We start from the raw sequence: 25,373 nt of genomic DNA on the forward strand, positions 1-25,373 counted from the left end.
TTTTGGCTCAATGTTGGCTTGGGATAATAGTGCAAAGCATATGTACAGATTATATAGGCAAGGATAGTCCTAGGATTTATAGAAGCACCCAATCAACGGAGATCCTTACCTAATCTAAATAAATACCTAGGCATATCAGTCTATCCAGGGAGGGAGGCGCATGGCTGGGAGGCCCATGCAGCGCCCTGCCTAACAGCCCATAGGGTCGGCCTTAACACACCCTAAACACGTAGTCTAACACCCCCTGCAGTTTTTTGGACGACATGTAGATGGCGTTGATGTTGTCGCAGTAGACCAATGAGGTGCGCTGAGGAGGTGCGTGAAGTTTCATAAGGAGTTGGCGCAGCCAGGTAGCTTCAGACCGTGTTCTGCCGCTTCGACGACCAGGAGATCAAGTTGTCACCGAGGAACACCGTGTAGCCTGAGGTGGACTTGCATGTATCACCGCAACCGGTCCAATCAGCATTGGAGTAGACGATTCACTCTGTGTAGACGGGCGTACGACCAATCCCAAGTGCAAGGTACCCCTGATGTAGAGAAGGATCCTCTTCAAAGCAATGAGATGTGGCTCGCACGAGTCATGCATGTGTAGGCAAACCTGCTGAACTGTGTAGGCGATGTTCGGCCTGGTGAACGTCAGATACTGAAAGGTGCCAGCAAGACTACGAAAATATGAAGCATCCTTGACCAGCGGACCATCTGCTGCAAGTTTGGGGTTGGTGTCGACCAGGGTGGAGCACAGCTTGCAGTCAGCCATAGCAGCACGATCCAGGATATCCAACATGTACTGCCGCTGTGAGAGAAACAAGCTAGAGCCACAACACCACACGTGCATCCCCAGGAAGTGATGTAGCTCGCCAAGATCCTACATGGAGAATTCCTGCTATAAAGCCTGAATGGTGCGCCTGAGAAGATTTGGTGAGGAGGGTGTGAGCATAATGTCATCAACATATAGCAGCAAGTAGATGATGTTGGAGTCACATCGATAGACAAATAGAGAGGTGTCTGACTTGGCTTCAACAAACCCCAAAGTGAGCAAATAAGTAGCAAACCGACTGTACCAAGCACGGGGAGCCTGCTTCAGACCATATAGGGATTTGTTCAGGTGACAGATGAAGTTTGGATGAGCAGGATCCTCAAAAGCAGCAAGCTGGGCGCAGTAAACCGTCTCAGACAAGGTCCCATGAAGAAAGACATTCTTCACATTGAGCTGATGAATGGACCATCCACGAGAAAGGACCAAGGATAGCACAGTGCGAACGGTTGCGGGCTTGACCACAGGACTGAATGTCTCATCAAAATCAACACCAGGACGCTATGTGAAGCCACGAAGGACCCATCGAGCCTTGTAAAACTCCAGCGAACCATCTGATAGGAACTTGTGCTTATAGATCCATTTGTCGGAGACCACGTTGGCTTGAAGCGGGAGTGGGACCAGATCCCACGTGTGGTTTTGCAAGAGAGCAGCATGTTCCTCCTCCATAGCAGCTCGCCAATTTGGATCGGCGAGAGCACTACGGAAGGTCTTGGGGGCAGGTGACAGGGGCGCGGCATGGTTGAGAGCTGGAAGACGGAACCCACACTTCACACGCGTGGTCATCTAGTGCTGGTTGACCATAGGAGGAACCAGCACAACACCACGAGGCAGGGGTGCGGCTGCACGTCCCGCAACAGTGGCAGCGGGCCCTGGCGCGAGTAGGTGTGATGAATCTCGCGTACGTCTGTCGGGGAGCCGCCCGTGGCCACATGAGGGGTGGGAGGGCCTGTTGTGGCCCGCCTGGGGCCGGCTGGGAGCCGCCCGTTGGAGACTTATCCCAATAAGACGGTAATATTTGCCCACTTCATTGAGCCGGGTCTCGCATTGCCAACTTCAGATTTCTTCTGAGGCTTGCTGGGTTTCTATAAATTGGAGTTGGTTCATCTGAACCCCAATGGGATCCTCCATACTACTATTTTCATCCATTTTTGCGAAGCTTTTCTTGGGATTAGGCCTCACTTTCAATTATTCCAGAAGTCTTTCCGTGTGAAGCCACAAACCTCAAAAGATCATACCCTCTTGGTTGGAGGTGTCGGGATCCAGATGTGAGAGACAGTGAGCACCCAATATTTGGGCTATGAATTGATAGACTCCAATGCCTGATGGAAAGAAAAATGGTGCTACATTGGCAACCATTATTCAAAACTCCCCAAGCTGACAGGACACCGTCCCTCTTGGATTAATCGGTGGCTTGATGAGCCAAAGCATGACGATTGCCTGTGAGTACCTGAGCTAGTGAAGTAGATAGCATATCTGAAGGAGCAAGGTCTGACTGGCCTTGGCGTCGCATTCAGCTTTATGAAGCGACGGATTCGTCCGTTGCAGCAGCGCTGTCATTTAGGCTATGAGTACACCAGCCTTAATGATCCATCCAGATTCTCTCCTGATAAAATTAGCACGGATGAAATCATGGTTAGACTCAAGCAAATGTTCAAGAACGTGGGCGGGATCCCCACTATTGTGCGGGAATTCAGCGCATCACACCCGCCAAAGCCTGTAAGTACCCGTGACCCTAGCCCCCTGAGTAATTCTTTTGAATGTACTTGTCAACTGGCCTGTCTTATTTTGCATGAAGATGTTGCTTTGTACTTCTCCACTCCTCCTCCTCCCGGATCTGAAGATGTCTGGTGAATAGTTACTCAGGTAGTTAATTAACTCCTGAGGTACTGATGGCTTTGTCTGGTGAATAGTGATGAGGAGATGGAAAAAAGTGGTGGAGCTGATGAGGAAATTGATATTGTGAACTACACCGCTCCTAGGAGAAATTGGAATGCTGATGCCTACTCAAGAGAAAGGAATCCATATGCTTATGATCTTGCTCATGACACAAATAACCTCTTCTTTCATATTCAGTTACAAGATGATGCCTTTTTTGATCATTTGCTCACTAAGACAATCCATAAGCATCAAACCTTAGATTTTGAATATTTGGGTGATGAACCTGTCATGTGTGACTTAGTGGCAAGATTTTAGGCTATGGGTCTTCGTCCTTTTCTCGAGCATAGATGTGATTGGAATGACACAATAGTTAGACAATTATATGCCACTGTTGAAATTAAAATGGAAGAAGAAACCATTGAGTGGATGACTGGTCAAGCAAGTATAAGGCTACCTTTGCTGAATTTGCTACTGCAAATAAGTTAGATTATGCATTTCTTTCTAATGAGCAAAGTTACAATATTGTGTTGGAGGATAATTTAAGTGATGATCAATGGATTCAACTTTATGAACCTGCTAGAATTGGTATAACTCGTGTTTTTGGAAAAACAACGGGACGTAGGCATCATCCTGCAGTTATCAACAAAATTGCTAGAGCTATTGTTATGCCTAAGAGTGGAAACAAAGACAGGGTTAGATTCAAGTATTGGAATTTCATCAATCATGTCATGTTTGGTCACAAGGTCAATGTGGTAGCATTAATGATAGATCAAATGGCAGACAAAAAGGTCAACATTGAGACAAATATTCCATTTGCACCCTATGTTATGTCACTTATACATGAGAAGACGAGATTCAGAGGTGCATGTCATAGCAAGCATACCATTTTTCGGCCATTCTTGAATGACACTGCCTTTCTTGGAAGGGACTTGACACCCTTCCCCGATGATGGAGGAAATAATCAACAGGGTGCCCGGTAATGCAAATGTAGGTAGTAATGATGCACAGGCTATGCCTCCTCCACTACCACATGTGGAACCACAATGGGTACCTCCAGCTGATTTCTTTGATCCCTATTTTGCCACTATGCAGCAGTCTATGAATGAAAATCTTCATAATTTTGGGCAGCAAATGCAGCAGGGGTTCAATTCAGTTTGAAGCATTTGGACAGCAAATGGTCACTGGTTTTCAGACCATGCAGCAGAGCTTTCAGGGATAGTTGGATGCTAGTTTTCAGGCTTTTGGGCAGCACATTCATTCTACTATGTATGAGCCTATGATGGAAAGATTGAAAAATATGCAGGAAGGTCTTCACACTGACATAGAGGCTTTGGATGCTAGATTTAGTGACTTGACTACTTCTGAGTAGCACTAGCAGCTTGTGGACAGGCAGTAGAGGATTGAGAATGATTTCGGCACCTTCTCTTCCGCTTTCTCAGGCTTCACCACTTCTACTCAGTTTACCCAGCTCCTATGCCACCTCCTCAATTTTACCCACATCAGCCATATTATCCTCCTCCTCCTCAAGATGACTGGTTTTCCTTCTTTTGGTACTTGATGGCTCTATAAATATCTCATACCCTACCGTGGGTGAGGTCTCTTGGCACTTTGGAAAGCTTTCTTGACATACTTGAGCCTTCTTCCTCCTCTCTCTCTCACTCACTTTGCTTAGAGGTTGCATTCTTGTGAGATTGAGAGCATCCTAGTGCATTGCATCAAGAGTTTGAGCTTTGTGGCACTAGGAAGTCTTCAAGCAAGCATCATTGGCTTGTTACTCTTGGAGGTTGCCGCCTCCTAGACGGCTTGGAGGCTGTGGAGTCGTTGAGCCCTTCAAGAAGATTGTGAAGGAGCCCCGGCTATTCTTGTGAGAGATTTTTGTGCTCACCTCGCCGAAGTGGTGAAGAGCAACTTTAGTGGAATCAAGGTTTGGAGAGGTTCTTTAGTTCAAGCGGGCTCAAAATCAAGCGGAGTCTTGATAGAGGAGTGGTTGGAACATCGAATCCACCTCAACAGAGATTAGGGGTGACCGGCAAGTCATCGACACCACGGGAAAAATTCGTCTCTTGTCTTCAGTTATTTCTTTACTCAATTTCATTGATTGCAATTTACTTTGAGTAATTACATTACTAGAGATTGAATTGTATCTTGTCATCCTAGGTTGCAAACCCTCACCTAGTTCTAGAAAAAGTAGAAATAGAATTTCCTAATTAAATTTATTTAGTGTTGTGATTTTAGTTGAAATTGCTTATTCAACTCCCCTCTGGTCAGTATCCTAGATCCTATAACTCCTTAGTAACTAACCTTTCTTTTTCTCTAGCAGATATAGAACCTAGAATCCCCAAAATCAACTACAACAAAGTCTGGGAGGAAGAGACTGGACTAAATAAGAAAAGCGATAATTAAAGATAGGTGTGGGTGGTCCGTGGAGCGAACCTGGCTCTGCTCCACGCGATCCATTCAAAAACTCGGGTGAGTGTTGGGGTTGGATCCATTTGCTTCAACAGTGAGAACCACATGAACGACGTACCAAAGTAAAATCGTGAGATAAGCTGATGGGCATGGAAAGGCAGGTATCATAACTGTTACACGGAAATAAAATGGAATTTTACGACAGAATAGCTTGCTTAGTGGAGGAATTTTATGAGATATACCAGAAGAGGTAGCAACCGTGAGATGGAAATTTCGAGCACCTAGTCACGTCTCCATCCATGAGTCATAACCCATGGAATAATCGTACCACCCAATTTTTGCTGCAGCTTAACCTTTTGTAATTATCCATGGGAACACAGTCACGCAACCAGAACTATTGTGTACAATTATGGGTCGTGTCTCCTAGTAGGCTCTATTATTAGTACCTCGAAAAATATGAGCACTGGGTATGAAAAAAATACTTGTAAAATATGTATGATATTTTTTTTGTTTTTTTAAGAACCCACTCTCGCGAGAACTTAACTACTTATAAGACGGCACCCACAAGAAAACTCATGGAGAATCTTGGTTCACATGCACAACAAAGGGACCGTCAGCTGCCTAAATAAAAAAAATGATACACCATTAATAAAAAAAATTATATAGGCTCTCCATATGTGAGTTTGCTGTCTCTAGCTAAATGGAACATGGGAATCACCATTAGCAAGAGACTCAACCACTCGCTTTAAAGCCGTGTTCCGTTGATTAATCTTTGCTGCCTGTGGAAAAGTAATGATGTTATAGGTCACATGTCTAATCCAAATGAGTTTTAGGGCTTTTGTTTTAACACAATCCATTAAGTATTCAAGGTGTGGTCATATTTGAGAATACTATGATACAAAATTCATGTGGCAAGATCAGTGCGAAAACTAGATTTGAAGTTTCAGATAACTAACTACTAAATGAAGTGCATAGAGCAATTTCTTGCATGCAAGCCATGTTTGCAGTGTAGTTGGAACACATAGATCCTACAGAAGTACAAAATTGGTAGCACTAGCATCACAATTCGCTGCGGCCTCAATGTTCTCAGATCTAGTCATGCCTACAAGCATTAACCTGCCTCCAATTCATGCTGCCGCTCATTTTGAAGCAAAAAGTACAATTGGCAGAAGCTAGCTAATATAAGGATATGCATAAGTTTTTGGCAGTGGTAATTAACCATGAGAACGCAGTCACTCAAACAACATTATTGTGTACAACTATGGGTCGTGTCACCTAGTGGATATGCCAAGGCAACAATTTCGTCTAGGGCCGCCTCTACTTTAACATGTTTGTTGAGTTAGAGGTATAGTTGGCCAAATGGGCTGGGCTAAACGGGCGGCACGAGGCCGGGCCTGTTTTGGCCCGGCACCAGCACGGCTTGCCCGCCGTTACACAAGCCTGTGTTGGCATGGCCCGACGTAGCAGGTCGGACCTGGGCCTCAGCTGTGGCACGTTGAGCGGCCCGTGGCACCGTGTAACGGGCGGCACGATGACAGCCCGTCTTCCCTGCCGCTCCTCAGCTTCTGCCCTACTCCAGTGCGGCAGTGCGACCGGTGGCCGGCGGAGGGCGCCGCCGCAAGCCGCGCCGGCAAGCCGACCACCCGCCAGATCTCCTCGCGCGGCTGTGCCTCCCTTGCCCGGATTCTATGGGGCCTAGCCACCTCACGCCGCCAATCGCCCGGGCACCCCCAGTCGGCGAACGCTAGGTCCATGGGGAGGGGCCGAGGGGGGATCCGCCGCCCCTAGGTAGGAACGGGGCATCCGCCGCTGGTGCAGGCAGGGACGAGGAGCCTCCAGCCCTAGCCCTAGCCCAAGGCGCGAGCAGGAGGAAGGAGCCGCCAGCCTTGAGGGAGAAGCCGCCGCCTGCGACTTGAGGGAGGAAGGGAAGAGCTGCTGGTCTTGAGGAAGATCCGCACGTGGGGGTAGGAGGTGGCTCGCCTCCTCGAAGCCCCGAGCAGAGGAAGATTGGAACGGAACAGGAAAAATGAAACGAATGGAAAAAAAAAAGTCTATTCGCAGGCCGATGGGCAGCCGACCTACCTGGGCTGTTGGGCTATCGTGCCGGCCCAGCCTGTATAAGGTTTAAAGAGGCCGGGCCTGGGCCTCCAAGCCGACACGGCAAACAGCCTAGCCCGGCACGACACTGTAGCCGGGCCGATGCAGGCCGGGCCAGGATGGGCCCGTGCTAGGCCAGGCCAGGCGGCCCTACATACCATCTAAACCATCTCTGTACTAAGATAGCACATAGCTCAAACATCGGAAGGCATACAAGAAGAAACTTGCGGAAGTTATACCGATTTTTCCGAAAGACAATTAAAATCTGGCCTGGTCCACGGGCTGCAATGGGTCTAGGGTACCCAAGCCTTATAAAAGTTGGCCTCGCCCACAAAATGGGGACCCATCAGTTGTTTAATTATTTTTCAACTAAAAACGAAATCCGATTTAGCCTGAGCTGGGCCCAAGTCATGCCCGAAATGCAGGCCCAATGCTGGCCCATGGGTAGGCTTCGGCAGAATTTTTAGGCTTGAAACCGACCGGGTTTTTTGTTGGACTGGCCTAAATCTGGCCGAGCTCACGAAATGCTCAGACCTAGACCAAGAATACGATGCTTAGCTTGTAAACCTTGGGCTGCTGGTTCCTCACCCAAAGCCCAAGCTCGGCCCACGATTTCTTAGCCCATTTTGTCATTTAAAGCAAACTGTTTTGTCGCACACACGCACCTAAACGCTCAGCAAAACCTCCTCCCTCGCCGCCGCCGCCGCCGCCGCCATGGCGAGTGCGCCGCAAAACCCCACCACGGCAGCCACCAGCGACGCCCTTCGCGTGGCCGACCTCCCGGGCCGCGGCCGCGGTCTCGTGGCCGCCCGCAACGTCCGCGAGGGCGAGGTGCTCCTTTCCGAGCCGGCGCTCCTCCTCTACCCGTCCACCCTCGCCTCCCTCCGCTCCTACTGCGCCGCCTGCTTCCGCTCCCTCCCCGCCTCTGCCGTTGTACCCTGCGCCTCCTGCCGCGCCGCCGCCTTCTGCTCCCCGGCCTGCGCCGCCGCCTCGCACCCGCGCCTTCTCTGCGCCGCGCTCTCCCACGGCGGCGGCGCCGGCCTCGCCGCCGCCGCCCCAACCGAGGCGGTCCAGGAGCCACTCCTCTTCCTCCTCTCCGCCTATTCCCTTCCAGATCCCTCCATTCACACAATCCTCTCCCTCTCCTCGGTGCCGCCCCCACCCCCGGGAGCGCAGGATGCAGCGGGCCTCCACGCCGCGGTGGCGGCGCTGGCGCCGCCGCAGATGCTTCCTCAGGGCTTCTCGCCGGACCTCACGGCGGCGCTCCTCGCCAAGGACCGGGGCAACAGCTTCGCCATCATGGAGCCGTACCGCCCCGGGATGTCGCTCGAGCTCCTCAAGGCGCGCGCCTACGCGGTGTACTCGCAGGCGTCGCTGTTCAACCATGACTGCCTGCCCAATGCGTGCCATTTCGATTACCCCGACAGGCCGGGGCCGGGGAACACCGACATTGTGGTGCGTGCGCTCCATGATATTTCAGAGGGGAGGGAGGTCTGTATCAGCTACTTCGCGGCCAATTGGAGGTATGCTGACAGGCAGCGCAGGCTGCTGGAGGATTATGGATTCCGGTGTGAGTGTGATCGCTGTCAGGTGGAGAGCCGGTGGAAGGACGATGATGATAACAATGGAGATGAGGGGGATGAGGATGACACCATGGAAGAGGAAGAGGGTGAGGATGGTGGAGATGACGATGGTGATGATGGAATGGAGGATGGGGAAGGTGGTCCTGATGGCGATGATGATTTCCCGCATGCCTACTTCTTTGTGAGGTATCTTTGTGACAGCGAGGGCTGCTGGGGCATGCTTGCGCCATTGCCACCATCACCGAACGGTGAGCTGTCCCATGTGTTTGAATGCAATCTCTGTGGGAAGCTGAGGAAGGAAGAGGATGCCATGCCTGATGAGGGCACTTCTGGCATGGTCCATTAGAACGATTTAAGCAATACTGATCTGCTTGCTGCTTATTTTAATGGGTAAGAGCTTGGTACAACACTCTGTTTTCTTCAATATTTACCTGCAGTTTGTTTTAATGCCCTGGGATTTGCTATGTTCACATCTTTAATAACATTTCTGAAGCTAGCATACAATTTGTTGTGCTCTATCATTTGATTTAATATCTTACACATTGTTCAGTTAGCAATTTGCTTATGTGGAGGTTCTTTGGAATGATCTAATTAGTTTGCAATTTTAAACATGTTATCAGACCTCAATTTTGTCTGGTAATTTGGACATTTTTTAAAATATAGATCTTCTTTTATGTTTTCTTTGAATTCCCATGTTAAATTCAATTCATGGAACAGGACAGCATCAGGAGTTGAGTTATAATTAGCAATTTGGCACTACTTTTCTTCTAGAATAATCAAATGCATTATTTGACCTTTGAAACTTACCATTCAGAATATTGCCTTGTTGGATCCTCTGATTATGATTATTCCCTTGGATTGACAGTACTGTCATGTGGATGTTAATACTCACACACAGGGTCCAATCATTTTGTTGGCAAGTAAATAAGTGCCCACCATCAGCCACCTGCATCACTTCATTTTCTGTGTTACTGGTTCCATTCCGCTTGTATTTACCATTACACTATTGACCTAATGTTGTTTCAGGATTTAGGCTGCACAGTCCTCCACTGTTGAGTGTTAGTTCAGCCACACAGTCTGTGCCTCAGATAATTCTGGCTGAAGCTTTGCTCATGTGAGCTACTATAGCTTTTACTACAGTGCGTAGTTACAATATTTTCTTGGGAGGCTACACCCGAGTCTAAGGTTTAGAAGTGAAATGTTACACAATAGGCTGTAGATCCACGAAGCTAAACTAAGAAAGTGGGAGTGAGTGTCAAAATGGTGTTTCATGTTAATGTAGATTCCAGTGAGATATTTGATTTGAACAGATTTAGGCATGGGGAATTACAAATTTCTTAATGGTTGTCCTCTTGCCCAATACTGATAATAAATTCTGCGATGATAAACTATTTAGGCATACGCCTTGTTCCTGCGTTACGTTAGCTACAAAATTAGCTGTGTTATATTTTAGGGAAAATAACTATATTATATCAAGAATATTTTAGGTAAAATAACTACACTATAACTACGAAATAACTGTGTTGCTGATTATCTGATGTGCAGATAATTTTATGGTAGAACACTTGGCAAAGGAAGTGTGTTTGGCAATCCCCTCTCCATTGTGAGTTGTTTGGCAGAAAAAAGAATAGGTTCGATTCACCTAAAAGCAGGAGGAGCGTGTATGGGTTGCCATGTTGTAGGCAGACCTTCCTGTACTGTGTTTGGAAATCCTACTTTGGCTGTACCTACAATTTACTGTACGCCTTGATTTCCCTCCCTTGGTGATTCACATCTGGGAAGCCCACCTATTTGGGTAGGTGATAATGACTCTGGTATCAGCATTACTGTGTTCTAGAAATCAGTTTTGCCATAGTGTGGCTGTTATGGTCACCTCGTTGCATTTCATATCTACTGATGAGAATCGCATATAAGTCTGATCTGCATAATAAACTGAGTAAATGCAAAAGGCAAAGGCTATAACCGAGTGGATTTGATGCTGCTTTACCAGCTTGCATTGCCATTCAGAAAGTCAGCGAATTGTTTTTTTCCAAAGGATTTTTTCTAGAAAAGCCAAAACAAACACACACAGCGGTTCAACAGCGAGCACCGTCCGTCAGCTCACATCTCCTCACAGGGAAAATAGCTACTAGCAGTTAAGCTCTGGGAGCATGGCGGTTGCATTAGTTATCCATGAAAAAGGCTGGTGAATCAGGAACAAAAAGGAAAAATAAAAGCATGAACTCTCTTTTGAATGACCAAAGCATGAACTCTCTGATTTGAGACGCACCGTTGCAAATAGATCTGGGAGGCACGGTTCCGATGCACTAGTCCGTGAACTCTAATTTGTGGTTCATGCCTTTCCATTTGTGGGGGACGCAATAGGGATGGCATCAGGAGGCAGCACAGACGAAGAAAGATCCATTCATTTTTTTTCCGATAAGGAAGCTTTATTAAATTTGAAGGGCATTACATCGAGATGATACAAAATCTTGAAAAACATTCTCAACCTCTGCATAGCTGGATACACGCGGCCTATATATGAAATAGAAATACCCAAACAATCTAATGATAATCAATCTGCAGACTAGTTCGCCACCCATGTGTTTGGGTAAAAAACTCCTTGGCTACCTATACCAATCGTAGTAATGCTGCAGTAACCATATCCTGTGAAGCTGGCTTCTACAAGATAGTCCATATGGAGTCAATGCATAATTTGGAAGATAACCTGAAATGGGGATGAGTTTTTTTTTTACCAACTACTATATCGATTCTGCATAGCCATAGTGACCAACATGTAGCAGCCGCTCCTAGAAGAACTAACGGTTTTAGCTCCTTTTCAATGCTCCATAGACAATTCCCAAATATATTAGACACACTATGAGGTTGATAAAATCCTAATACCGCATATATAGTGGACCACACCGTAAGTGCAAAGCGACATTCAAAGAAAATGTGTTTAATTGTTTCATCCTTATGACAGAAGCAACATCTTTTGCTCCCTCGCCAATTGCGTTTTGCTAATTTTTTTTTGTCAAAACCTCTTACAAAGCCCTTCGTAAGTACCACATAAAGATCTTAATTTTTAACGGAGCTTTTAGTTTCCACATATACTTATTTAAATTGAGGACATTGCTATGGATCATTTCCAGGTAGCGAGACTTCACTGAGAATTGACCACTTGGGTGTAGATTCCAGTGAAATTCATTTGGTTCCTGGCTTAGCACAATGTTAGCAATGCGTGGAAATAAATTGTTCCAAGCTGTTAGCTTGTGTGCGATAAGATCTCTTCGCCAAGTTATGTTTAATGGTGAGGTCCCGAACATTTCTGCAACAGTGTCATGTTTGTGACGAACTATGTTGTACAAATAGGGATATTGTTCCCGCAACGTTGAATTTCCCAACCATTCATTCTCCCAAAACATAACTTGTGTTCCATCTTTAATTATGAAGGTTCCAAAACGTAGAAAATCCTGTTTTGCCCTTCATAAGGCTAGCCAAAAAATGTGAGTCCCCATTTCTCCATTGAACCTGCGAGAGTGGTTTAGAACCAAATTTTTTTACTTGTGAGTAGCTTGAAAAGCCACTTACTAAGGAAAGCAGTATTTTTAAAATCTAAATTTTGAATCCGTAGAACCCCTTGATCTTTCAGCTGGCACAAGACACTCCATTTGGTTAGGTGGTACTTTCGTTTCTGGTCATCACTTTGCTAAAAAGAATTTTGAGTGAAAGTATGTTTCTGGTCATCACTTTGCTAAAAAGAATTTTGAGTGAAAGTAGTCCAGTTTCTTGAGTACCCCTCGAGGGATCACAAAGAAAGATATCATATACTTAGGCAAACTACTAAGCACTGAGTTAATTAATGTTAGTCATCCCCCTTGAAAGATGTTTACCTTTCCAACTACTGAGTCTTTTGTTTTCCAATCCGCATTTGACAGTTTCCTATAATGTATTGGAATACCAAAGTACTTCAGTAGAAAATCTCCCTGGTTACAGCCAAAATAGTTCAGCATGGAGCTCTTTCTCTGTGCATGATTATTAGTTACAGCTGGGAGAACAGATGCCCGGCCTGGTTGGGACCTGATGCTAGCCTGGCAGACTGATCTTTCACGCCGACCAAATTAGAGAAAAGAAAAGGCGGCCAAGCGATCAGGCCTGCAGAGGCGTGCCGTCCTGGCAACGCCCACCCAGCTTGGCAACCAGCAAGGTCATGTCCACGTGGCGCGACACCGACGTCATGTCGCCGTCCAGTGCCACGTGGCCGCACCTCAGGCGCCCCAGCTGGCTCCGATCGAGAGGCCAAGGACGACGACCGCAGGGAACGTTCATGGCACACCGAGTGAGCGAGAAAAGAGAGAAGTAAAAGAAGCGCGTGAAGATGACGACCTTTCGCCTTCAGCTCTTGTTGAAAACAAAGCTGTTTTGGTTTCTTTTGCCATCTGGTCATCAGCAGGAGTAGGACGACGCGTCCAAGCAAGCTGCGGTTGCGCGTTGCCGGCCGCTATATATACACATATATGCAGGGAGCACGATCATCTTCGTTCCTTTAATACACGCAGTCCCATCGAACCAGAGAGACGACGAACACAGTGCTAGCTCTTTGCAGCTGATCATGAGCTACCAAGCAGAAGCAGGCTACCCGCCCCCGGGCCAGCAGGCTTACGGCGCGCCCCCGCCGCCAGCCTACGTCGCGCCGCCGCCGGCGTACCCGCCGACCCAGGACGCCGGCGCGTACGGCCAGCAGCAGCAGCAGCAGCATGAGACCACCAGCCGCGGCGGCGACGGCTTCTGGAAAGGATGGTGAGCTTTCTTGCTGATGCTCTAGCGTATAGTGTGTTGGTTCAGGGGATGGCTGAGATGTGTGCTTGGGTCTTTGCTAATAACTCTATGCTCCTGTTGCTGTTGCGTGTCCTCTCAGCTGCGCCGCCATCTGCTGCTGCTGCGTCCTCGACATGTGCTTCTGAGAAGGAGGACGACGGGTCCACCTGCTCGATCGCCATGACCGGGGGATTGCATGCCATGGAGTTGGATGCTCGTAGCCGCCGACCCGCCGTGGTGTGCTATGTTGTGTTACCCATATCGATAGGCTTGTTAGTCATTTGGTTCCTTCCTGTGGTTGTACAGTGAGGAGTTTATGTGGAGGCATTCTTTTTATGATGCCCATGTTCCTGCAGTCTCTGTTCCATGTAATTCAACATTATTTACTTTTGTATAAACATCGATTGAATTCTTGTTAGCTCTGCTAATACCTCCATTTTCTTTCGGAAATGCATGGGTTAGTGAGTAGATGGGTTAGTTTGAGTTATCCTGTAATTTTAGCACACTTCAATATTCCAACATTTATACTAAGGTTTGAGGTAGCGTAGTGTTAACACAGTAATTAAACAGGCAAAACATTTAATCAACATGGAAAGTGGATAAGCACACGAGACGAATTAAAATGGAAGTTTATTTCTGGTGGAAGATTTGTGAAGAGAGGACTTTCCAATACGAGACCATGGCAACAACACAGGTAGCTTAGCAATTCCCAATATATCTTCCCTAAAATAAAAATTTTGGGTGTGGAGAGCAAACAACGCGCTGCAACAGTTTCCAAAGTGCATGTCTATCATTTTGGCCAACTCAAAACCAGTAGCCAACCTAGCAAGAGACGAGGAAGGTCTATGCTAGCTCAATCCCCTAATTCTGACCGTTTTCACATCAAAATCCATCTTGCACGTCTCAAACAAATTCCCAAAAGGCACGCCAGCAAATATATTTTGGACCTATTTATGGCTGGCGCGGTGTAATTTAATATTTTTTGGAACTGCTCATGCTGAGGGGTATTGTTTTTGTTCCAGGGATGACCGCAAAACCAGTTATTAGGAGTACCTTTTTGGAATAGTTGGAGAAACAAATATGGTCGAAAACTAACCTTCCATCCACCCACTTTTGTCCCGATTAATGACTAAAGATTCATCAACCGGGATTAAAATTTAGTTACCGGTAGAGGGCTCACTAACCGGGACTAAAGAGCCTCTTTAGTCCCGGTTCTAAAGGCCAGTGGTCCTGATGGGCCTTTTCTCCCGGTTGGAAACACCAAATCCCGGTTGGTGTTTCCAATCGGAACTAAAATATTACTTCCAGTTGAAAGCACCAACCAGGACTAAAGGTTAGGGCCGTCCCCTTGCTTCGCGCCTTACTTTTGATTGGCAATAGGGTTTGATATGATGCAGGTAGGGGCTGCTTCGTTGGTGGTCACTAAGGGTTGTTTGGATCCTTAGACTAAAGTTTAGCTCAGGTCACATTGAATGTTTGGATGCTAATTAGGAGTATTAAATATAGGCTAATGACAAAAATAATTACATAAATGAGAGCTAATTCGCGAGACAAATCCATTAAGCTTAATTAGTTTATGATTAGCACATGTGATGCTACAGTAAACATGTGCTAATTATGGATTAATTAGGCTTCATAGATTCTTGTTGCGAATTAGCCCTCATATATGCAATTATTTTTATTATTAGCCTATGTTTAATACTCCTAATTAATTAGCATCCAAACATCCAATGTGACCCGGGCTAAACTCTCACTACAGGATACAGGTTTTATGCCGAGTGCTAGGGGCACTCGGCGAAACCCAAAATACTCTCGGCAATAAGTTCGCCGAGTGTTACACTCGGCATCTGGCACTCGGCAAAATTTCAGTCGGCAAAGTAACCTTCGCCGAGTGTTTTCAGTCGGGCACTCGGCAAAGCTTTCGCCGAGTGTCCAGAAAACACTCGGCAAACCATTTTTTGAAAAAAATAAAAAAAGGGCACGCCGACACCGTCGGCCGCACCACCAGCATGTCGCCACCATCCATGCCGCCACCGCCGTAGCCGGCCACCATCCACGCCCGCCGCCACCACCACAGCCGGCCACCATCCACGCCCGCTGCCACCACCACAGCCGGCCACCACCACCACCACCACCACAGCCCGCCGACCACCACGAGCTGCCTCCCGCCGGCCACCACGAGCTGCCTCCCGCCGGCCACCACCACCACCACATCTCCACGCCGCCGCTCCCGGGGCCCCCGACGCGAGTCCCCGCCGGATCCGGGGAGGAGGGGCGGTGCGGCGGCCGGATTCGGGGAGGGGCGGGGTGGCGGTCGAAGACGCTGTCGGAGAGAGGGGCTAGCCGCGCGAGGGAGGGAGGAGGGGAGAGGAGGGGGAGGGGCGCCAGTAGGAGAGGGAGAGGGAGGGAGGGAGGGAGGGAAGGGGCTGTGGCGCCGGCTAGCCGGCGGCGGGAAGAGGCAGATGGGGGGCCCGGTGTTGCACGGAGGAAGAGGAGGGGGGGCGTCGGGCAGGTGCGTGGGCGGTGTTGTGCGGAGGAAGGAGGAGCGCGTCGGGCGGGTGGGGTGCTGGGGTCGGGGGGCGGGGACGGGAGATGAAATAGATATTTTTGACATTCCGAGTGTCCCGATCTGGGACACTCGTAAAGGATTTTTTTAAATTTTTTTTGCCAAGTGTGAAGATAAAACACTCGGCAAAGCTCCTCTTTGCGAAGTGTTTTTTTTATACTCGGTAAAGCCATTCTTTGCTGAGTGTTTTTAGCTCGGCACTCGGCAAAGAGCTTGTTTGCCGAGTGTTCGAAAAAAAATACTCGGTAAAGAAAAAACACTCGGCAAAGGAAAAAACACTCGGCAAATTTACAATTCCCGTAGTGTCTAGTTAAGAATCCAAACATCCCCTAAATCTACTGACGCAGGAATTCGGCGCCTCAAAAATCTACTGCAAATGCATGTGGTGCACTGTGCTGTGGCAGCCACGACTGTAGCTGTGGCGAATCGTGGCTAGGAACCGAGCAGCCCCGTAATCTCCAGCCTCTGCTCGAAAAAAAAAACACATTAATTTTTTTTATCCATGCTATCCTCTGACCAAACAATAAATTGGGACCAAGTTTGTTCCTCGAACCAAACTACAAGTTTAGTGGATCATCTTATCTTTAAAAAGAGGAACGACCTCATCCCATCTCACTTCAACTCCCAACCAAAGTAGCAAACACAACTGCGAAATCAGTTCGGGGAGTCCTAGCTTCAGGCCTTTTGGGATTGGAAGGTTTCTGATCCTGAAACTCACTACGCTAGCTCTTCTAGGCATCTCGGCCCAAGGTCACGGTGAGGGCCCGTTTCTCCCAACAAAACCATTACACAAAATTAATAATGTGTGGACTGCTCCGTTATCTTTGTATTTTCTTTCCGAGTGCTTAGGAGGTTTTTCTTTGAGTAAAATGCACATGAGATCTATCAACTTAAAAGGAGGTGTTACTTAAGTCCATTAACTTCGAAAATGCATTTTTAGATTCATAAACTTTTTTAGCTGTATCATCTAGATCCATACTAATCCACGTGTACAACTAGTGCTGATGTGGTTCACTGACACTGACTAGGCATCTACTCTCATTTCCCCCTCTCCCTCAGCCCTTCACATTTTATCGAGCGATGGCCGCGCGTCCACAGCGACTTCTGTGCGTGCGCGTGAACCACGCCTCCCATCGCCTGGAATCGGGAGCATCCCCGTGCTCGCCCAGGAGGTGGATGGCGGTGCAAATGCTGCGCACGGGCCCGAGGAAGTCGGCAAGCGTGGCGCTGGTGTCGTCGCGGAGCTGGCGGCGTGTGGTGAGGATGATGCAGTACATGGCGACGTACTCGCCCTTCTTGACGTGGAGCATCCCCAGGCGGACGTCCTCGAGCTGGTCCGTCGTGGAGCGGAACTCGAACGTCAGCCCTTGCGCGGGGGCCACGCGATCCCAGCTACGCGCCGGTCTCCGATGCCGGAGGACGTGAGCCGGGGAATCGCGCGCGTGGTGAGGCTCTGGAGCAGGCTGGCCACTGGCCCACTGGAGCCCCTACTTGATGTCAATGACGTGAACGTGAGGAGCATCCTCTCGTTGAGGGTGAAGTGCAGGAACCGCGGGGTGGTGGTGATGGCGTTGAGTATCAGCAGCGCTGTGGCGTCGTTCGTTCCTCGGCTTCTCGCATGCAGCTCGGGGCGGTGGCACTGCCGACGAGCAGCTGTTTGTGCCGGCCGGCGAGTTGGACCTGGACGCGCGGCGACTTGCTGAACTCCTTCTTGGCCTAGCAGCACACCGCCGGCCAGTACATCAAGAGCTGCAGCGCTTCCTCGAGCTTGCGCGCAGCACGAGCACTCTCATCCTCCACTTGATGTTCGCCATGGCATTCACGCTCGACGTCGCCCACAACCTGTTTGATAAAATGCAAAATGCTGATGGAGGTAGAGATGAGAGAGGAGATGTACAGTCACCATGTCATGTCAGTGCTAACTGTACACATGGACGTGTATGGACTTAGATGACACAACTTAAAAATTTCATAAATCCAGGAATGCAGTTTTGGAGGTAATTTCATAGATTCAGGAATGCAGTTTTGGAGTTCGTGGACCTAAGTGACACTTCCTTGCAAATTGATGGACCCGGTGCATTTTACTCTTTTCCTTTTAATAGCTATGCCGGAGAGGTGTGTGTTCACTGTTTGCATCGGCCTGAGATAAAAGAGGAACTGCGAGTGACATTTTTAATTAGCAGGATGTAGCAAGCAAATCCTTAGCATTCCCAAATCCTGATCATCAAATCTCCTTGATAAATCGACCATTCTTATTGGTGCCCAGCCCTTGGCAGTTGGCACCGTGATCTACCTTCTAGTTCACGTGCTCTCTTGTTTCCCATCGCAGCTTCCCGGGTGATTGACAATTTCTTTCAAATACTACCTTAGTTCCAAATTGTAAGATTGTTTTATCTTTTCTAGATGGAAAAAGTCCATTTTACTCTGTTCACCTATCCACTTTATCCGCTTAATCCCTGAGCCAAATTTTAGCTCACTTTACTTCCCTGAACTATTTCATCTGGTCCAATCTACCTCCTAATTAGATTTCTCTTTTTTTTGCTCTCTGTATGATTTGAATTTTGAGTTTAATTTTTGTGAGCAGATACAAACCATGATGCTTATGTTAAAAAATTATACTAAGAATTTTTCATGATTATTTTCATAGGTTAGGAATATTTAATATGAAATTGATCTTAGATATGTAAAACTGTAGGTAATCATGAAAAAATTTTAATATATTTTTCTAATGTAGAGCATTATGTTATAAGTCAACTAACAAAATTTGAAATTAAAACTCAACTTGTACGCGAAGAAATAAAAAAGAGAAATCTAATTAGGGGTAGATTGAACTAATAGTTCGGAGGGAGTAAAGTGAGCCTAAATTTTGTTCAGGAGGTTAAGGGGACAAAGTAAATAGGTGAGGGGAGTGAAATGGACATTTTCCTTTCTAGATATATAGTTTTTTTATATATCTAGATATACATTATATCTAGGTGCGTAGCAAAATCTATGTATACAGAAAAGTTAAAGCGATCAACGATTTGGGAGTTGGGACCGAGGGAGTAGCAAACAGGTATCCTACAAAAGAACAAAACAAAATCTTACAGATTTGCAGGTCGAGGGACACAATTGATGAACAGTTGGCTTCACTAGAAAGATCTTTGGTTCGTGAGGGAAGAAGCCAAGATACACACACAATCAATCGCCCTTCGCTCATCCCACTTGGCAGAAAACTTTCTCCGCTGCTTAACACATCACTCTGGGCCAACGACGTTTATTCTTCACTGCCATATAAGCCCATAGATCACTGTACGGTTGATCATTATCATTGCTAGAGGAAACAATCAAATATACTACCTCTGTTCTTTACTATATGTCGTTTAGGACAATTCATAAACTAGTTCAAAAATGAACTAAAGGGTGGAGGTACTCCCTCCATCCCCAAATGATAAGTCGTTTTGACATTTTTAAGATCATAATTTTTATTATACATCTAGATATACACCATATCTAGATACTAGCAAAAGCTGCAAATTTAAAAAAATACTGAAACAACGTACAATTTAGAACAAAGGTAGTAGCGTATTCTAATGCCATCCAGCTTTCATGCTGCATATCTATCTGTTTCGAAAAGTGTACGTTGCTTCAATTTGTAAGACTAATTAAGGACATGCAGTTGTGGAAATTAATTGGCTAATCTCCCGCGCTAACCATCCAAGTGCACGCAGCAGGGCCAAGCTAGATTGTGTGGACCAGGTTTTGATACACTGCACAGTTGCCCTAAACATAGGGAGGGACACCCGGAAAAAATCTAGCTAGGACAAGAAGGTAAACAAAGTCTCCCCCACTATTCAAGTTAGACATGATGCCCCACGGTACCATTATGGGACTATCACAAAGCACCTTTAATTGTTATTTTTTTGGCTTCTTGAGTTAGTCGCAATTATGGGACTATCACAAAGCACCTTTAATTGTTATTTTTTGGCTTCTTGAGTTAGTCACAACCTAACGAATAGGATGATGTCCATAGAATTAAATGGACTGCCATCTAGGATAAAAGATGATGTGGCAAGGAAATGAATGAAGAAAGAGAAGGAAACCGAGTCTTATATGAGATCTAGTTTCTATACAGCATCTAAGACATAATGAGAGATGAGTAGTATTAAATTCAAGTATGGAATAGTGGTGTTTGCATTGAAGAGAGTAGTGTCTAGTATTGATTTCTTGATAACGTGGAGCTTATGAAAACTATTTTTCATATGGAGTTGGGACTGACGTACCTTATCGTTTCCGATGCTAACAGTTCTCATATTTTTCTATGTCTGAAGTCTGAAGCCATTTTTTTTTATCTCGATCGTGTGGTAGGAACAAACGTTTGGACGCAGTTGCTGCTGCTGCTGCATACAACCACACCTGTTTCACGGTCAGCCGTCAATATATGGCACGTACGATCATCTACAGGTGCTTCTGCGACTTTATATAAAGTGCTTCTTCTGTCAGTATTATTGGTAGTTACGTGCATTGCAACAATCACGAGCGACTTGGCATGCCGGCAGACTTTGTCCAGCCGCAGCTGCTGTGAATCTGTGACTTTGTCACGGCTGACTTTTGCGTGACATATGTGTCTGTTCTTCAGGAGCTGTCGGAAGAAAGAAAATGGTCGATGTGTGTATCCTAGCAGGTCTGCAGGTCCGTGAGGCGCTGTGAGTCCCTTGTCCGATCCTCTTCATTAGAGTCTTGTGATGACGACGCAACTCAATGCATGTGACCGCGCTTTCTATTGCTAGATCCATGATTTCTTATTGCCCTCCGAAATCTCTCTCCGGTCGCCTATAAAATGGCACACTAAAGAACACACTCCTCTCCTCCCTCTTCTTCAATCAATCCATGGAGAACATGCTCCACCTAGCACCGTGCCGCGCATCGGTCCCGGACTGCTTCATCGTGCCGCCCGAGCAGCTCCCGCCGGCCGCCTCCGTCGCCGCTGTGTCCCTGCCCGTCGTCGACCTATCTGGCAGCCACGACGAGGTTTGCCGAGCCATTCTCGACGCTGGCAAGGAGTTCGGCTTCTTCCAGGCAATTCCAAACTCGAAACCAAGCATCTCTAGTCTCTTGATATCAATCCCATTTGCATCGCAAGGATTAAGTTGGTGATGACGATGAGTACTGTAGGTGGTGAACCACGGAGTGTCCGAGCAGGTGATGCGGGACATGGAGGCGGTGTGCGATGAGTTCTTCGAGTTGCCGGCGGAAGATAAGGCGCATCTGTACTCGGAGGACAGGCAGAAACCCAACCGGCTCTTCTCCGGCACCACCTACGAGACAGGCGGCCAGAAGTATTGGATGGACTGTCTCCGCCTTGCCTTCACCTTCCCCGTCGGCGACAGCACGAGCGAATGGCCTGAAAATCCTGAAAGGCTTCGGTAAGGAATCGCAGGTTTAATATATGCTCTCTCTGTTTTTAAAAATGCCGGTCGTTTTAGGTTTATCCTAACCATTAACCATTAACTTTTATAAAATGGTGAGGAGGATATCGAATATTAGAATAGATGTATAGTACTCCGTATACTTGAGGGGCAATCGTATTTCCTTCCTTTAATACAACCAATAGTCAGAAGAATGTGCACCAAATGAATAACCTAGGCGACGGAGAGAAGAACGTGCAGTTTTAAAGGGAAAGAAACGGTGGCATGAGTGCGCGTGTGGGGTGAGTACGTGGGTCATTGTAATGGCGTCTCTAGACGGCGCTCGCCCGGTAATACAGAAAATTCACTGGATGCTTTGAGCACCAGTGATAGTTGAAGGCAGGGAACGGTTCTGCCATGGACCTACTTGCCAGCGATTGATGAGAAAACTACAGGACCCTGAGGTCCTGGGCGCTCGCTGAATCCAGCGATTTCAATACAGAGTGCACATCCACATCCTTCTGAACGTCTCTTGATACACGCATTGTCCTGCTCATCCCTACTAGTGCACGTTGCTAGCACTACGCAGGCCTTTTGCTCTGCAACGGCCGGGCACGGTGCAGGGACACATGGCTAGTAGAGAGAGCTTGGGCAGTTGGGCCAAGTGGTCAAGGCCTAGGGGCTTTGTGTAAATTTTTTTTGATTAATATTGTGGAGCTCATGCGAACAGTAACACCATGCCTGAGATTGCACCAATCCCAGGACCTTTTAGTAGATAGGTATAGATTTTCTGTTTTGATCATGGTGTGTTAAAACAAAACTGGTTTGACGTGTGTAGATATTAGTGTATTTTTTTTTACCTTGGTTAAAGTTAGAGAAGTTTGATTTAGTACTAAACTAAAGCGACTTATTGGAAGGGAGGAAGTGTAGGCAAATCATCCCTTTCCAACCTAGCTAAGCTACTTAAACGGTGACGGAAGGCGTGATCTTATTAACTTGTCCATTCTGATTTGGCAATGGCTTTCACATGCACCCTATGCAACAGGGAGATTTTCGAGAAGTTTGGCGTTCTGACAAGGGGTGTGGGGATGGAGTTGCTGCAGCTGCTGTGCGAGGCCATGGGGCTCCGGCCTGACCACTTCGACGGTGGCCTCAGCAGCGGCGATGCGATCCTAAGTGTCAACCACTACCCACAATGCCCGAACCCAAGCATGACTCTTGGTCTGCCTCCGCACTGTGATCGGAACCTCATCACCCTAGTCCACACTGGTCCCGTACATGGCCTTGAGGTTCTCTACAATGGCGACTGGATCAAGGTCGAGCCCATGCCCAACGCCTTCGTCGTCAACTTCGGCCTCCAACTCGAGGTGAATATCAAATTTATCAATAACCTTCAATTTTGGCCGCCTCATGAAATTGTTCATCACAGCAGGCTTAATTAGTTTCTTTTTTCTTTTCCTTTTTCATTTGGATTGGATGCAGGTTGTGACCAATGGGATCTTGAAGAGCGTAGAGCACCGTGTGATGACCAACTCGATGCTGGCACGGACGTCGAGGGCGGTGTTCATACAGCCTAAGGAGGACTGTCTCGTCGGCCCTGCGGACGAGTTCCTTAGCGAGGACAACCCTCCATCCTACCGCACCGTAACGTTCGGCGACTTCAGGCGCACGCATAGCATTGTGAAACTGAAGTCATCTCTCAATCTCACAACTAATCTCAAGAACATCCAGATGAAGGATATATGAACAGTAGTGCTCAATTCTCTCCATTCTCTTTCGTGGAATTAATGGATATACTGAGCAGATGGGCCGGGATATGCTGCAATTTTAGCACACTTCCAAGAGAGCTAAACCGGCAAAAAAAAAAATAGTAAATCCAATCACGGAAAATAATGGGCATGCTCGTGAGGAAAGAATTCCATGGATTGCAATTTACTTCTGGTGGAACTCATCCATCAGTCGAATACGTGAATGTTCCGTTCAGGTAACAAAAAGTATTCCGCTCGAGTGTGCGGCGAGGTGCTGCATGCCGAGCACCGCCGCCGATGTTGGGAGAAAATAATGGTGTCGCATGAGAAAATAGCAGTATCCAGTCACCTATAATAATGCATATGTAACACCTTCCCCTCGTGATTAAACAGAGTAGACCCTGGAGAGGATCGACGCAGTTGCAGACCAATCATATCACACCACTCGATCTGACGATAGCAGCAGCAATGCAGCATGGGGTTGACGCACGGCAGCGGTGGTAGCTAGGCACCAGCATGGCCGGCCGTCGGCCCTACCGACCTGGCCGTATCTTCGTCGCAGGATCACGTTGTTGTTGGCATGGATCGCGACCTGACTCCGGGCTCCGTGGCTCACCAAGTCACGAGAGGACACAGCAGGCTCCGTGGCTCACCAAGTCACGAGAGGACACAGCATCGGCGGGACTTCTTCGAGAGGGTCACCTCTTTCCTGCAACCTCACCAATGCAAGCCGAACAGTATGGCAGCAAGGGAGGAGGCTGAACAGTGACCGATCATGAAGATGCTGTGCTGCCAGTGCGTCACAACAGCAAGATTAGGCCCATGCAGTCGACATGCATCTAGCCAGTTTATTTAACTGAGTTACAAGTCATTGACCAGTTCATTGCATTGCGACCGTTATTACGTCTCCTTTGGCACCACCTCTCATAGCAGCACAACCGTCTGACTGATGATACTGATTTGCAAGATTCCGACTTATCTCACACAAAAGCCGGCCGGGAGCACACAAAGTCGTCAAAGAAAAAGCAATAAGGCTAGCGAAAAACGCAAAGAACAAAAAAAAAACTACATTCTTGAATTGGCACTGAACATCTTATAGTCAGTTAAGAAGCTAGGGAGTCTCTCACCATCCACTGAGATTACCAAGAGGCTCATCTTTTAAACTTGTTTGCACGACGACACACTTCGGGAGGCCGCAATCAAAGACGAATATGGAGGTCATTATGGGCATTGGTGGAGCATGGGCCACCTCAGAAGAATAAGAAGAAAAGAGGCCCATCCAAGGTGGGCCGGAGTAGATGCCGTGTACTGTACATTTAGTTAGGGATGTAAGTGGTACGGATATTATCCGTCCGTTCGTCCGATTGAAGAGGTTCAGACAAATCCGAACGTTCAATATTCATACCATATTTGAATCCGGATACTCAATGTTGGATATTTAATATGCGAATAGGACAAATATCATTATTCGGCGCATCTTAACACTATTCATATCCGTATTCAATCCGAAAAAATAGGTACCCATACATATTCTTTCATATCCGATCCATTTTCATCCCTATACTACATGATGGGATCTTCAGCAAACCTAAGCCTTAGCTAATAATCAGCCTCCGAGAATCCGAGTACACATCAAATGTTAAAAAGGCAGTGCTGGCAACCAAGTGGCTCTACGCTCAAAAAGCAAGTTCGGATGTGCAGCTGTTGGTCACAGTTGGGATGTCTCCGATGTTCCAGTTGTAGCCTATTACCTCTGTTCCATTAAAAGTGCAGTTCCGGTGTTTGAAAAAATTCCAAAAAAGTGTAATTCCAGCAATTAGATTTATTTACCTGCCTAATTAAATTATCAAATTTTATTTGCATGTCAGGATTAACTTCATCTGGCCAACAAATCAACAAACGAGAGCATAAGAGTCTTTTCACACCACAACTAAACAAATCTGTCCGAAAAAAATTAGAATTGTACTCTTCCTGAGACGGATGGAGTACTTTACTGGTGTTGAACTGTTGATAACAATTTAGGGGTGCTTGTATACTAGGTGCTAAACTTTAACGGTATCACATCGGATGTTCGGATGCTAATTATGAGGA

General features: G+C 47.1%; 3 protein-coding genes across 4 annotated transcripts; all 3 read left to right on the forward strand.

Annotated features, from left to right (window-relative positions):
- Positions 1-7,861: 7,861 nt before the first annotated feature.
- LOC101754914 (histone-lysine N-methyltransferase ASHR2) lies at positions 7,862-10,677 on the forward strand. Of its 2 annotated transcripts, XR_002678053.1 has the most exons (3): positions 7,862-9,174; positions 9,811-9,898; positions 10,330-10,656. XR_002678053.1 is itself a non-coding variant. In XM_004972545.3 (2 exons), the coding sequence occupies exon 1, from the start codon at positions 7,916-7,918 to the stop codon at positions 9,128-9,130; it is 1,215 nt and encodes a 404-aa protein (XP_004972602.1). In that variant the 5' UTR covers positions 7,862-7,915; the 3' UTR covers positions 9,131-9,174; positions 10,330-10,677. The 2 variants fall into 2 exon arrangements, 1 of the variants encoding a protein (XP_004972602.1); XM_004972545.3 differs by lacking the exon at positions 9,811-9,898 and having other exon boundaries at positions 10,330-10,677.
- Positions 10,678-13,282: 2,605 nt separating this feature from the next.
- Positions 13,283-14,049, forward strand: LOC101755452 (cysteine-rich and transmembrane domain-containing protein WIH1). The gene is made up of 2 exons (XM_004972546.3): positions 13,283-13,563; positions 13,682-14,049. The coding sequence occupies exons 1-2, from the start codon at positions 13,376-13,378 to the stop codon at positions 13,725-13,727; spliced, it is 234 nt and encodes a 77-aa protein (XP_004972603.1). The 5' UTR covers positions 13,283-13,375; the 3' UTR covers positions 13,728-14,049.
- A 6,879-nt stretch (positions 14,050-20,928) lies between these two features.
- Positions 20,929-23,500, forward strand: LOC101755866 (2'-deoxymugineic-acid 2'-dioxygenase). The gene is made up of 4 exons (XM_004972547.2): positions 20,929-21,205; positions 21,302-21,552; positions 22,580-22,901; positions 23,017-23,500. Exons 1-4 carry the CDS (start codon positions 21,017-21,019, stop codon positions 23,278-23,280), a joined length of 1,026 nt encoding a protein of 341 aa, XP_004972604.1. The 5' UTR covers positions 20,929-21,016; the 3' UTR covers positions 23,281-23,500.
- The last annotated feature ends 1,873 nt before the right edge of the window (positions 23,501-25,373 follow it).

Source organism: Setaria italica, chromosome VI (genome assembly GCF_000263155.2).
Source record: "Setaria italica strain Yugu1 chromosome VI, Setaria_italica_v2.0, whole genome shotgun sequence".
Taxonomy (NCBI): Eukaryota; Viridiplantae; Streptophyta; class Magnoliopsida; order Poales; family Poaceae; genus Setaria; species Setaria italica.